The sequence below is a fragment of the Centroberyx gerrardi genome, chromosome 19 (assembly GCF_048128805.1).
Source record: "Centroberyx gerrardi isolate f3 chromosome 19, fCenGer3.hap1.cur.20231027, whole genome shotgun sequence".
NCBI lineage: Eukaryota > Metazoa > Chordata > Actinopteri > Beryciformes > Berycidae > Centroberyx > Centroberyx gerrardi.
Window position 1 is genome coordinate 12,789,867 of NC_136015.1, and position 15,263 is coordinate 12,805,129.

Sequence of the window (15,263 nt, forward strand, 5' to 3'; positions counted from 1 at the left end):
TAATGATTTTTTTTATGATTGTCCTGGCCATGAGAGAGCATTATTAATTCTGATATTTACATTTCCTTCCTTCACATTATATAGGCTCCGTCAAAGTGCTTACATAGTACATTTCAACTGGGTTGTTTTTGTGCAATTACATAGTCATCAATACCGTTTCTCCCCTCTCTCAGTCCTCAAGCATGAATCCTGTCCCCCTCCAGACATCTTTATTGATATATTTCAGTATGAAGATACTTTGTTGAGACTGAACAGTAAAGCACTCAGGACCGAGCAGATTTTCTTTTGACTTCCCCCGAGACAAACCCTGCTGATTTGGTGGATTTCCACTGATGCGTCGCTCTTAATTGACATTTCCCTGAACAGGGGGAAGGGAAGGGATAGTGGCTGGTGGTGTTGGGTGGGTGGGTGGAGGTAGGGGGGGCTGTGGCTGAAAGTGTGCCCTCAGCAGAAATGTGACTCTCTCTCCACATGCATCACGCATGGCCTAAATATCTCTTTACCCTCCTCATCTGTTTTCTGACCCTTTGTTGTTTTTTTTTGCGACAGCAAAGCAGATTGGAGTCGAGGTGTCCTCCTGGCGGCTGGGTGGGAGTTGCTGTGTGTCGGCTTCATACCTGGTATTATGATCTCCGGTCACTTTACTCCGTATGAGGAGCTGTAGCTGAACACAGAGGACAGAGCCGATCAAATAGGATCCTCCTAAATGATAAATGAACCAGCCAAAAAATTGACCCTGTACTCCCTCTAATGTTTTAGATGATATTATCAGTTTAAAACAGTATTCCACTTAGTTTTAACGTGGGAGTTATTTAGCACTTGACCGCCACGCAAACCAGAATATAAACCACTCAGCAAGATCTGATGCAGCTGGACGAGTTTGTGGCGTTCAGATTTTTACTTCCCATTCATTTGAATGAGGCCGAAAATAGCCTGAAATTTAACACGTTTGTAAACAGATTCAACAACAGATCCCGCTACTGTGATTTTCAACTGACTGTGGGTCCAACATAATTTTGCTGAAAAGCATTTTTATTGATAACTTTATTGATAGCGAAGGAATACCATTTAGGAGACATACTTCCTGTTTGGGAGACTGGATCCTTTTATTTTTAAATACTAATTTTAGTGTAAAACCAAGAATAGAAATCCAAAATGACAACAGACCCAGGACTGCTTTGCTGTCTTAAAAGCAGGATATGTTGTTGAATCTGTTCACTAACGTGTTAAATGGATATATAACGAGAATAGAGAGAATCCCTTCTTTCAGTCCTAGAAATAATGTCTTCTTTGAATTTCACTCCTTTTTTTAAAAAATAATGGAGGACAGTGAAATCCCCTGTAAGGACTGGTTAGAAGAATTCAGCGTAGATGGTGTAAGCGGCATTTTGCAGCCATATGTCAGAATGGCAGACATTGTGATTTGAGGCCTGACTGTGGCTTGTGGTCTGAATGAGACGAGCTCTGAGGGGTTTGAGTCATATGATACCCAACAGAAATCTACTTTGTGATTACACAGTGCGGCTGGCTGCATCCTATTCATTCATCTATGGCTGCATGAACGGATATGGGGAGCAATGCTGGCGGTAACTGCAGTTATATAACAGATAGTATTCTTAGGGAGGTATTATCAGTTATTCGGGTAATGCAGAGTTGCTTTCATGACAAGTTGTTTCTACTGGAGTGTTGTGTGTGCATTTTGCAAAAGCAGAGCTGTCGATCGGGCAAACCATGCCGTAACTCATTTCCCGTCATAAAGCACAAGTCAATGAAAGATGCCACCTGAGATGCCCAACTAATCTTCTCCTTGAGGAAATACACATATTGCTTTGAGTTAATTGAGGGGGAAAAGACAGACATTTTAGTCAGCACATTACTCAGTTGATGAACGACCAGCGTGCATCGTTTGCAAGAATCATCTGAGTGCGTTTTTCAAAGTAACTTTCCCAATGCTGACGCTGAAGCACAAACTCTCCCCCATGCATGCGTCGCCGGCCTGAGAACTATACAGTAGTGATTTGGGGGGGGGGGTGTCTGTTTATTCACTCTTGCTGCCCGGTGTCTTTCTCGCTGTCTAAGAGCCACTTTGTCTTCTCTATTTGTAGTGTCCCACCATCTGGAAACTGTGGCCAGGCAGGCAGACGAAAACAAAAACAGTCGGGGCGCTCGCTCGTTCACTCACTCCTCGCACATGTGGTGACAAACACAGAAGTCTTTCTGTAGGCAGTTTGAGATGGTGAACGGAGATGAGGGGGTTTATGTCCAGGTTTGTCAGATTCACAGTATAAATGACTGCAGATGGGATCTAATTGGATATTTGTACTACCAGGAATTTGATGCCCACTTATCCCTGATATCCTACAATTACCAATCGCAAGCCATTATCCCCGCTCAGACACCAGGTCCAGATAACGGGTGTGTAACAGATAGACGAGTCAGAGGTCGCTGGCTGGAATCTCCACAATCGCTGACGTCTCTCCCATCCTTCCTTCCTGCTGTCCTCTGCCATGTCTGCTGCGAGGCCGATGCCAGACACACAGCGCTATCGTACCGCCGCTGACCCACATCGCACCCCCTCGCTCTTCCTCTCCCCACAGTTTGAACTGATTAGAGTGTGTCAGTCTGGGAGGAAATGTCTCCTTTGCTATCGCTGCGTTCTTCCTCTTCTGTTTATGTTGACACGAATGGAATGATTGGATTGTGGATGGATGGATTCTTTTGTTTGCGACTTGCCAGTATCTCCTCTCCGCTTGCTCTGTGTGATGTTATTCTGCTCCTTGTTGCTTCCTGCCCTTGTCATCATTGTAATGTAGCAATGAGCGGGGCGAGCGAACAGAGAATTTCACTGTGGGGATCAATAACTCACCTGTGCAGAGATACTGTGCTGAATATAGATTTGCATTTTTCTCTGTACAATGGCTGACCAGCACTGCTTTGTTATCTGGCTTGAACCTATTTATCACACAACTATTTAATGGGACTGCTTGGAATGCATTTCATTTCACACACATTAACCCCGGGGAGAGACTTGGTGATCACATTAATGATACAAGCGAAAGAGAACCATTGTGTGTGGCCAGGAGAACTGGTCTAGAGTCTAACAAGTGTTCTCAAACTTTGAGATGTGACATCTAGATCAGTAGGGCCAGCAGCTGCTGCCTGGCTAATCCTGCCCCGCTTCACTGTATTCACATGGTGTGACTGTGTATGTGTATCTTTGTGTGTGTGTGTGTGTGTGTGTCTACCCACTTTTAACTGCTCGCAAAAAACCCTTCTATCTCTCTCTTTCTTCGCTCTTATTCCTTTGCCTAACGTGGTCTTACATGATCATTCTGTGGTCACAGACATATCGTCAGGCTGCTGTAGCCTGTGTGGCCTGCTGTGTGACTCCAACCTCATGAATGATATGAGGGGTTTGAGAAGCCCTGCAGCACTTTGGGGACGACCAGCACCAACACTTCCCAGAGGCTGAGGAGGCTGGAGCTCCACCCGCTCCATCAGGCTCCTGATTGCCTTGCCAGCCAATGTGATGATCCTAGAATCTGTAGATTTTGATGATTGAAAACAAGTTTGAATACAATCCAGGGTATCGCTCTGACGTGAAGACTGTTCAGTTCTTCTCACTGTGGAAAACACTGTTTGAGTGCTTAACTTGATTTTGACGAACTGAAAAAAGGGGGCTGTCTCTCTGATGTCAGTTGAGAAGCATTTAGGCCTCAAATTCAGTGTCTCATTGTCATATTGACATTGACCTCCCAGGTCTGAAACAGGCATTTACATCATGGATGTAATAGCCGCGTGTGATAATCCACTGCAAACTAAATCTCTATACGATAATAGTCTTACCAGTGTAAAGACAGGATGGACAAAGCTCTCATCAAGACCTTCCATGCCTCCACAGTCTTTAAAACAGAAAGTATTATTATTACATATTGCTTGATGTGACCAGAGTTAACGATGGAGACTTTAGAGCAGACTGTATCTGTGTCAGCTGTGGGACTTTATTCTGCTGCTGGAGCTTCAGAAACACGACCATCACTTCTACATCACTTCCCTCGGAGGAGATGAAGTGTTTATACTAACATGAAAGCAGCTAGAACATTAGAGACAATTTGCCAGAATTTATGCTGTGTTTTATTGCGGGCCAGTCCTGAAACTGAAGTGGCCCTTACTTGTACAAGACGCTACTTTCTGTCCGTACAGCCGGTGATGAAGAATTCCTTTGAAAGGGATGAGGTCATATGACTCATATATATATATATATATATAATGTAATATTTTTCTTGCTGCACATTTAATGTCACTGAACTTTGCAATTAATAAAAATCAATTACCTTAATGGGTCTATAGATGACATGATAATAAGTTATTTTGTCTTGTATCCAAACTTATCAAGCTTTTTTTTTGTGTGAAATCATCTTACTGCACTGGCAGATAATTTTTAAGTTTCAACAAATTTTACTTTTTTTTTTTCAGGATAATGTAACTTGTTTCAAGACTTTCTTGATTGTTTAATGATGATTTCTTGAAATAAGTCATATTGGCATGTATCAAGTGAATTTTATTGGAACTAGCAAGATTATCTTCCAGTGCAGTGAGATAATTTGACTGAAAATATCACAGAATAGGTCTGGAAACAAGTTAAAATCACTGGACAACTTGTCCAGTGATACACTTGTATGTATGCCTCATTTACATTCTTTGATAATAATAACTATATCTGTATTGTTATTTCTTGTATATTTTAATTAAAATATACATTTCCTGAGTGTACCAAAAAGAACTAGATTTCATTCCACTGTCCCAATGCTTATGCCTCTGATTTCTTATGACTGTGCATGCGGTATCAGTATTATGTTATGGATCAACAAATCTTTTCCTGCTTATTCGCAATTTGTTTTTTCTCTGTTGGCTAATCACTCAGAGAGTGAACAAAGCAGATTTTAATGAGTTTTTTTTTTTAATTTTCTTTAGCACATTTGATCCCAAGAGATTTCTTAATTCCTATGTGTGCATTTTGAGATGTGTGTAGTGACCTGTGTGTGTGACCTGTGTGTGTGTGTGTGTGTGTGTGTGTGTGTGTGTTTCAGTTTCCTGCTGGTGTTCAGCTGTCTGGTGCTGTCTGTGTTCTCCACCATCCCTGACCACCATAAGCTGGCCAACGAAGGCCTCTTCATCCTGGTAAGATCTCTCTCTCTCCGTCCGTCTCTGTCCGTCTCTCAGTCTCTCACACACACACACACACACACACACATACACACACACACGCTACCTCTCTTACATTACTGCATATGGCCTGCATCCATCTCCTGTCCGTCACACTTGCTGCAGTGTGTGTGTGTACGCTTGCGCACGTGTTGCTGTGTGGGCGGAGGCAGAAACAGCCATGTAAGCAGGCGGGAGGATTCAGGTGTTGTTGACAACGTAGGAAATCACAGACATGATCCACTAATCCTAATAGCTATCCCATAATCTCTACTCTTCCTGTGTACTCCAGCTGCTTCAGTGAAAGGTAATGGACACTTGCTTCCTCAGTGTTAATCTGACTCTTCCTCTGCCCTCTCTCTCTCTCTCTCTCTCTCTCCCCACCCAGCTCATCCTTGCGTGTTATTTAATTGTCAGACTCTTGACTTTTAACGATTTCACATTCCCTCCTTTCATTCGTTCGATCAATCACTCAGCCATTAGCGGGCGTTCTGCCATTAGTGGACTTTACTTACATGAACATTCCCTCTAATGACCGATTGGTTCAGTTCACCTGGAACTGCCCATACAGTCCCATGCCAAGTAGAGAGTAGAGACAAAGAAAGACTCACAGAATGATATATTAATAGACTACCATGATCCTCTGATGATAACTTTCATCATTTGTCAGTAAATATGATATGTTAGTGCTGTATGTAATTAACATCTTCAGCCTTTATTTTACCAGCCAGGTCAATTCAAATAAATGCTCAATGTTATGGCAAAGGGCTTCTAAATGGGACATAGGGTGTGTAAATAATATAGAAATAATATACAAATTAAATTATTCTCCCTACATATATTCTGTCATGCATTATGAAGTGCCCTTTGACCTCTGCCTGTCACTGACCGGTGTGTGTATGTCTCTCTGTGTGTGTGTGTGTGTGTGTGTGTGTTTTGTAGGAGTTTGTGATGATAGTGGTGTTTGGGATGGAGTACTTCATCAGGGTCTGGGCAGCTGGCTGTTGCTGCCGATACCGTGGATGGCAGGGACGGCTACGATTCGCCAGGAAGCCCTTCTGTGTTATAGGTTAGTGTGTGTGTGTATGTGTGTGAACAGTACATATACCCAAATGTACTTAAAAGTGCTGTGTGCGTTCATGGGAATGTTTGCATGTGTAAAAATATATAATAGACAGTATAGAATAGTAAAATAGCTTGTGTACTAAACCTTTATGCCTGTGTTTACTGTGTGTGTGTGAGTTTGCTTACAGACATTATCACCTCATAACTCCTCCTGTTCTCCCATCTCCCTCCATCTCCTTCTCCTCAGACTTTATAGTGTTTGTGGCGTCTCTGGCGGTGATCGCGGCGGGCACGCAGGGCAACATCTTCGCCACCTCGGCCCTGCGCAGCATGCGCTTCCTGCAGATCCTGCGCATGGTTCGCATGGACCGGCGAGGAGGCACCTGGAAACTACTGGGCTCAGTGGTTTACGCTCACAGCAAGGTGGGGAAGAGACCCTGCCTGAGACTGTACTCGTCAAACTCTCTCTCTCTCTGGTTTATATTCAAGTATGATTTTAAATGTGACGACTGTTGGAATTTGTAATTTACACAAATATGGAAAATTAGGCAAATGTCAGGTATACGTTGGCTGTAATAATTATGCATGGTGGCCAAATTAGGCGTTATGGATCACATGAGGAGGTGGAAGGAGCCTGATGCTGGTGATAGTCATGATGGCTACCACTGGGACAAATACCTTATTCACTCATGACCCACAGATGGAGAAAGTGCTGAGTCAACTGATGACTATCAATTACTAGATTAGATTCACTGACCTCAAAGACCAAACCCCCCTTCTGTTGCTCATTTTTGGCAATTAGTTATTAGTATTTATGCTGACTAAAACACCTGACACCCACTGGTCGGCTACAAAACATTATAATGATGTGGACAGTGATGATGATGATGAATTGATACATCAGCTGTCCCAATTTCCCAGCCAAGTCAAACTGGAAGCCAAATATTATGATGATGATGGGAATTTAGCCAATAATGATGATAGTGATTTGGTAATGACAGCAGGGATTATCATGGTAAAGATGCTGCTGCTGCTGCTTATGACTGCTGCTGGCAATAGTGATTGATACATGATCTCTCTCTCTCTCTCTCTCTCTCTCTCTCTCTCTCTCTCTCTCTCTCCATCCCTCCCTCTATCAGGAGCTGATCACAGCCTGGTATATAGGTTTCCTCGTTCTGATCTTTGCCTCCTTCCTGGTCTACCTGGCAGAGAAGGACATCAACTCAGACTTCAACACCTATGCAGACTCCCTCTGGTGGGGGACTGTGAGTACTGCACAACACACACACACACACACACACACACAAGTGCTGAGTCTGTAGAACTAATCCCTGAACACACAAGCCGCTATGTTTGGAGGGGAAGATTCCCAAGAGGCCGCAGATCTTTTTATACTGGCACATACAGTGTGCTGTGCCAGTGTAGGCCGCTGTGTTATTATTTACCCAGCACTGCAGGCCACATTTTAATAGACTTATTACATTGTGTGTGTGTGTGTGTGTGGATGTGTGTGCTTCTTCTGTCTGTTTTCACACCTAGATTACCCTGACCACTATTGGCTATGGTGACAAGACTCCTCGTACCTGGCAAGGGCGGCTCCTAGCAGCTGGCTTCGCTCTCCTGGGAGTTTCCTTCTTCGCCCTGCCTGCCGTAAGTCTCTCCTATTCGCTCACGCCTTTGTCAGTCTCCCCCCCCCTCCCTCCCTCAGCCAGTCAGATTTGGACTGATGATGTTGGTGTGACCTCTGACCCCTCCCTCAGGGCATTCTGGGGTCAGGCTTTGCCCTGAAGGTTCAAGAACAGCACAGGCAGAAGCACTTTGAGAAGAGAAGGACGCCAGCCGCCAACCTGATACAGGTAATGAGAGAGACAGAGAGGAATTTAGGCTGTCTTGCATTATGGTAAATTCACACTCACTTCATGGATAGTCGCGGAGGGTGTCACCTGTCAATTTGCTGTGTGTGTGTGTGTGTATGTGTGTCTTTCTCCAGGCTGCGTGGCGTCTCTACTCTACAGACGCCCAGCACTCCTATCTAACAGCTACATGGTACTTCTATGACAGCATGTTGCCTTCCTTCAGGTAAGTGCTCGCTCCCATCAGTCCCTGGTGCTCTCTGTTTGGCACTGGCCGGACTTGTGGATTCAGCCATGAGCACCATAACATTTGAGCTGTCTTTGGTAGTTTGTCTGAAGTGTTATAATATAAAGGCCAGCAGAAATTTGAGAGTTGCATCGCAAAATCTCTTAGGCGGCACATAGTGAATTGTCTACAGTAGTTAGTGATACTTTGTTTTGTACATTGCCCCCACCCATACATGCATATCATCGTTATTGGGTGGAAACCTTGTAACTCCAGTCTTGGTGATTTTCATGTTTTAACTTAATAAATTGAAGGATTACTTGGTCCTCTATGGGTTGAGAAAGTTCTGCGACGCTTGGGTCTATGGAAGCCCTTGAAAACCCATTGGAAAAACTGAAAAATGTCTGGTAGTCAAGCTGAAAATGAGACATAATGAGTTTTTCCTGAAAAGTTGACATTTTGGAGATGCAAGGGTTTCACCTTACAACAGCAATATACACACATATCATAGCACACATTGCACTTACCCCTATTTCCCTTGAAAAATCACCCGATCAGTTTAATTTGTTTAGTGGTGGCATCAGTGAAGTTGAATGGTGTTGGGTTCCTCTCTATTCAATTTCTTTTTAAATCCCCCCATTATATTCAGGCCCCAGCCCTTCAAAATCTAATGCCACCACTATTTATCTTGTGATTTCATGAATTTTGTTCTACCCGGTGGTTTATTATATTGTGCATTTATGTATTAATTTGACTAATTTTGTTTGCTTAAAAGGAGGGGAATGTGAGAAACACAAATAGAAACATACGTCTGCTTTTACTTTTCATTTACATCATAAGTCAAGACTCTTTCACGTTACCATTATATCTTAAACCTGATCTTCCACACATCATGCACACATTATTTCCCTCAAGTGTTCCCCTTCTTTTAAAAGTTTGGATCGTTAATTTGGCCTCCTTTTTTTATGAGTTTTTCATCATTTGCTTTTTTTTTCCATTTGTCATGTGTTTTGTTTTTTTTTATTTTTGCACGTGGGTGTCAGAGAACTGACGCTACTGTTCAGTCATCTCCAGCGACAGCGTAGCGCCAAGAAGGTTCTCCACAACTCCTACCACACGCTGCTGTCTGGGCTGCGGCCCTACAGCTCCCCCTATCTGTCGGGGGACAGGTACGCACCCCGCCACCTCTCACATTTCCCAGCCTTACAGTACATCCACATGGGTGCACAAACGTACACTCATGCTCATGCACAGACACCCAAACACGATCAGAACAATACACAGCACACCACAGACAAAATGGTTTTATAGAACAGTAGATACATTCAACAAACTTAAGGCTGACTGCTCCCTGGTCTTTGTGTCCAGCATGGATGTGTTATGTATCTAACCCACTGTCACTAAATGCTGATCTGAGACCAGTGCGTGCCAGGCAATATGCTTTCCCGCTTCTCGGTCTGCATTATTGTCTGCCTAGCTCATACTCATGCCATCTCCGCCGCCTCCCATTCGCTCATTGGTTTCCTCTTCCTCTCCGTCTCATCTCTGTTTCTCTCTTTTGTTCCCATCGTCTCTTTTCCATGCCATCCATCCATCCTCCATCTGTTCTCAGGAAGGCAGAAGTTCCATGCAGGTTTGTTCAAGTCATGAGCTCTGCTTGCTGTCTCTAGGGTATTCAGTATTGGGATGGATTTGCTACTTTAGATTCGATAACCTTCACAACATACAACTTAACCAAGAGCCTGTTCCCAAGGGAATATAGGGCTTATTGCGTAAATAGTATGTGTTGGACTGATGCATGCATTAGATGAGAGAAGCACATTAGCGTACCTTGAATAATAAAAGTTTTGCTGTCAGAAATGTCTTCGATTTGAGGAGCTGCTGTCATGCTGCAGTGATTAATGGGGTGACTTGATGAATATACTCAGGTGAAACACTACCTACTCCCTTTGCACGGTCCCTCCCTACCTAATGGTCCAAACCCCACGCTTCACTCCTCAATGAGTGTGTCTCCATAATCCAAAATTGCCTCTCAGAGTACATTTTCAGCTTTAGTAAGATAGTAAGTAAGATAACAAAAGGAAAGGGCTATTTGGACTATTGAGATGTCACACTTCATTACTCCTCCACCTCACCTTCTTTCCCTCAGTTCCTCCCTCTACTCTGCCACCTTTTATCCTCACGGGTTGACTGTGTACCCAGGTTGGGTCCCAGAGCTGCTCACCCTCCTCCACCCCACACCCGTCTCTTCCCCTCACCCTCTCTCCCTCTGCCTTGTGTGTCTCCCCAGTCAGCTCCTTTCTAAAAAGCGGGGTCTCTTCCGGATTCACGCTGGCCGCAAGCAGAGGTATCCACGGCAACGAGCCTGTGCACGGGGCACGCTAGAACGTCACCCACCAATAACACCACTACTACCCTTCCTCCAACACACATATCCTACTCACCTTGCCTGACGAACTCTAAGTCTTTTGGACCGGTGCAGCGGCAGACTAAAGGTTTTGGGTTATTGTTACTGCATCAAGCTGCTCCAGTGAGCGAGTTTGAGATAGAAGAATTAACTAAATGGAGATGGTTTGTACTGGCAGGTGCCTTGATATGCATCTTAACCATCAACCATAGCTTGTACATACCAATTAAATCCTTGGAACAAGCACTCTACTCTGGTCCACAAATACTTGAGTGAACCCTTTACTATGGAAGAGAATGAAGAGATGTTGTGCTCTGTTTTACTGAGAGATTTCTCCAGCCTGGTCTTTACTGCAGCCACTGGAGAAACTAGGGCCGATTTCGCTTGCTTTGGTTTGAAGGTCATGATAAACCATGTGTTGAAAACACGGCAGAAGTCCTTGATGGTTTATGGATGTACACATGTTCTTTTCTGTCTTGCTGACATGTTGTTTCATCAAACGTTTGTGATGAAATCGTCAGATACTGACCTAAAAGTAAGCCATGACTTTCCGCAAATTGGAATATTGAAGTCTAAGAAATTGCCCCACTCTTGGCATTATTTCATGTTTTCAGTTGATTTGTCTTCTTTTATGGTCTCTTTTATGGAGAGAGGGTTTAAATGATTCAGCATGCATTCCTATTTTAGATTAGTCATTTATTTTCTTTGCCAGTGTCAGCACCAAATCATTATGGTTGTGCTACATAGGTTTCTATTTCTGTTCGTATTCTTTGCATGCAATATTCTGTCCATGTCTTTTAAAGATTCAGCTAAACTCCTGGACCTGAATGCATCCAAATCATTTATTTCCTTTCACAACTGCATGCGAAGGTCTAGCACTCTATCTTCCCATTTCCTTCAAAGTCTACCTGGGCATTTCAGCTTGCTCGTATGAAATGCTGTTTCCACTAATGTCCCTCAACTATTTAAATTTTAATTTAAATGGCCAGCTACAACACACACAACCCAGGAGTATATCATCATAAAAAAACATGGGAGTGAACAGCAAGGCTCGAATTGCTCTGTGGTGCATGATGTTTGAACTGCCTTGTGGATCCGTGACAGTGTGTAAGATGTAAGTGGCCACAGAGAAGGAGCCGTCTCAGGAGTCCACTGTAACAGCAGTGTTAGCACCGAACAGCTTCCCTCTTGTAAACAGATGACCTCACGTTGTGGCTTGCCTTGGGTTGTGGTGAGTGGTATAGATTACCTAATGAGACACCTTTTGTACGGGTGTCTTTTGAAGCCAATGCTGTGATGCTTATTCACCCTACTGAAGGAATTAAGGAAGCGTGTCTTTATTCTGGTGGTAGGTGGAATATTTTTCCGCCATCCCAGCACTACTGTAAGTCTTGAATCAGGTTTCAGTCTGATTTTGCTGAATCAGGTGCTATGATAGGCACATAAAATAAGCAAATCCTCAGGGCAGAATCAGTTTTTAGCAATATTGAGTGGTCTCTGTGGCCAAACTCCTTCCATGATAAGTCAGCTAGTCTGTCCTTCATTTAGACAAATGTAGATGTCTGTTTTTGTCCCTCAGTTGCTGTATTTTTGTCTGTTTGTTGATCAGTCTCTTTGATTCTCAATGACTGTCATGAAAGTCAGCGGCCATATGTTGTGTGTTACTGTACCCTTACTAACGTACTCTTTTCTAACAAGCTCAGATTGCCCCTCTGCTGCTTTGCTAAGCTCCCAGGGTAACACAGTATAGTTTCCCATTGTGGTCAATGGCATGGACTTAATGATCAATGAGGAAAAACACACCGCCCTTCAGGATCCCAAAAGAAAGTTCTGCCGACATTAGTTTGACTATTTTATCTTTGCCGTCAGCAGCAAAATGGGGTTTCGCGACCGGATCAGGATGAACAATTCCCGTTCATCTCAAGCCATCCGGAGCAAGGCGTCCCCGCTGCCGCCGGGGTCCAGCGTCCGGCGCTCTCCCAGCCAGGAGAACGTGCCGGAGGCCACCAGCCCGGGCAAGGTCCAGAAGAGCTGGAGCTTCAACGACCGCACCCGCTTCCGCACCTCCCTTCGCCTCAAACCGCGCCCTCCTGTTGATGGTAGGCAGCAGTAATACACACTCATCCAAACACTTTCTCAATCACACTCACGCAAATCATTTCTGCGTAGGTCTGTAATGAGTATAATAATGTCTCTCCGTGTCTTCCTCTCCCTGGGCCAGTGGAGGGGGTCGGGGAGGACAGTGTGGAAGACAAACCATATTGTGATGTGGCCATGGACGAGGTAATCCCAGCAGTAAAGACACTCATACGGGCTGTCAGGTGAGTCTTTACCCTCTACACACACTCATCTGGATGTGCTGTAGTACAACCTTTTACACTGTGCACTCCCTTGCTTCTCTTCCCAGATTCCAATTCGAAAACCCGTAGCCAAGCACTTTGTGTGGTAAAAGCTTGCGTTTCATATCCACAGCGTCGCCTCTCTATCTCTCAGAGCTTCTGCTTAGGGAAGCGTGCGTCCAGCCCCTCGGCCCCGGAGGCCTGCCCTGTCCCGGTTTCACTGGAAGCTCACAGGTCGCAGCCTGGCTCCACCTGGCAGCACATCAGGCTGGAGCTGCAGCTCACTGATAGAATAAGGTCACTTTTGTCAGACAAACAGCGCGCGCCACGCATGCATGAATAAATACCCGTGCATGTGTATCCGCAACATAGGCACTTCCTACAGTATTTACAGCCTACATTAAGTGACCACAGTTAGATGAACATGCTGCTCCTCCATTTAGGCAGTGGCGTGTGCAGTTTCAGCTGACTGAGTAGAAATGTCCACTTAGGAGAGGTAACTGAGCCCTCCTGCAGGCAGGGTTAGTTCCCCGTTGTGACCTTGTCGCTCAGCAAGCCCAGATCATTCAGTCAGGTCATGTGTAAGGTGGCGTGATAGGATGGCCTATTGGAGAGTACACACACACACACACACATAGGAGACACACACAAACACACACACACACACACACACACACACACACACACACACGCAAATACTGTACAGATGGAGGATCACAGTACAGGCTGACCGTACGGAGACAAACGATATTGTACAGTTTAGACAAGGACAATTGTATTAGCTTAATAACAATTGATTAAGCCCATAGCTGATATGGTAACAATCAGTGTGCCATCTCTTCCTATCATGCATGGATTACAAGCTTTGATGTAGTACTAATATGTCAATTATCAAGCTGTGGGATATGATTCATGTTTGGGTGGATGTTGTTACACTATAGGCTCCAACATGTTGGAATGAACAGTCGAGGCATTCTTTAGCTTCTTTAACGTTAAAGTTGAAACGCACATATATTGTGCATGAGGACGGTTTTATGCAAACTAGGTAACTTCACTCGTAATGAAAGGATTGTGTGTGTGTGTGTGTGTGTGTGTGTGTGTATTATCTGTGCATATGATTTAATAGAAGAAATGCTCAGTCGGCAAACCTATATACTAATTAATGTCTTGATGTGCAGTGCCAAAAACACAACCCTCAGGCTTTCACTATGTGTTTAACTGTGCAAATATCCCGTAGGGCTACCAATAATGTCTTGAATGCACATGTGCAGGCACACGGATACACACATACACACACAGGCAGACAGAGTTACACGGCTGAGTTTTTCACTGATGGTGGCAGAAAAAACTACAATTGCCAGCAAACATCTGGTGCTGGGGCCAGGCTGGTCTCCTGGGGGGTTCGATGTGAGCGGATTATAGAGACTCTCTTCCTGGTCCCCTGTGTCAGCGCTATACACTCACATTTCTCATGGTAGCGTGATGCTGTGTGTGTGTGTAAAGCCTATGTATGAAGTGGATATGTGCGTGGTTGAATTGAACAAAATAATAGAATATGCATGGTGCAACATTAGGGATGCTGCAATCAAACTGGCCACTCTAAACAGTCCCAAGCCCTTTCAATCCCTTTTAACATGTTAACGTTTTAGAAGCTTCAATGAACCACTGGAGTTACAAAAAGCCACTTCTCTTGAATTTTCTATATTTCCTAATGGACGAGGGGCACCATGGAGCCCTGCTCTTATCCCAGCGGGATTCACAACTGTTTCCCCTTTGTCCTTTTATTATTGCTGTAGTGTACTTGTTTTGGGTAGGTTTGGTTTAGGTTTCATGTCCATCTGTTTTGGTCTGAGCTTTCATTCTTGTGCAGGCTGTAGTGCTTCGTTGGACACTTTATTGTGACAGAAGCACTAATGTACCTATATGCTTTTTTTGTGTTTTGAGTGGAATTTGTGGTATATTGTAAATTATTATGCTCTTGAAATGATGTTAATTTTCATGCTATGTTGGACACATTGCCTCATAATCTTCACAACAATAATATTGGATGATCCAATGTGATTGAGCACTTTTTTTGCATATGTGTCTTGTTTGCAGTAGTATGATAAATGTGTGCAACAAACAAGTCAACTTCCCTGAACCTGGTGCCATGATGGGTAGACATTTTC

General features: G+C 44.1%; 1 protein-coding gene across 2 annotated transcripts in view; it reads left to right on the plus strand.

Annotated features, from left to right (window-relative positions):
• kcnq4 (potassium voltage-gated channel subfamily Q member 4) overlaps positions 1-15,263 on the plus strand; it is a 41,870-nt gene that overhangs the window by 21,886 nt on the left and 4,721 nt on the right. Inside the window, exons 2-13 of one of the 2 annotated variants that reach the window (XM_071904600.2) lie at positions 5,091-5,181; positions 6,148-6,274; positions 6,518-6,693; positions 7,410-7,535; positions 7,810-7,920; positions 8,031-8,126; positions 8,261-8,349; positions 9,393-9,518; positions 9,962-9,982; positions 10,640-10,696; positions 12,626-12,855; positions 12,978-13,077. In XM_071904600.2, the coding sequence (XP_071760701.2) occupies positions 5,091-5,181; positions 6,148-6,274; positions 6,518-6,693; positions 7,410-7,535; positions 7,810-7,920; positions 8,031-8,126; positions 8,261-8,349; positions 9,393-9,518; positions 9,962-9,982; positions 10,640-10,696; positions 12,626-12,855; positions 12,978-13,077 (1,350 nt within the window). The remainder of the gene's footprint in view (positions 1-5,090; positions 5,182-6,147; positions 6,275-6,517; positions 6,694-7,409; positions 7,536-7,809; positions 7,921-8,030; positions 8,127-8,260; positions 8,350-9,392; positions 9,519-9,961; positions 9,983-10,639; positions 10,697-12,625; positions 12,856-12,977; positions 13,078-15,263) is intronic. The other variant, XM_071904601.2, reaches the window with a different exon arrangement.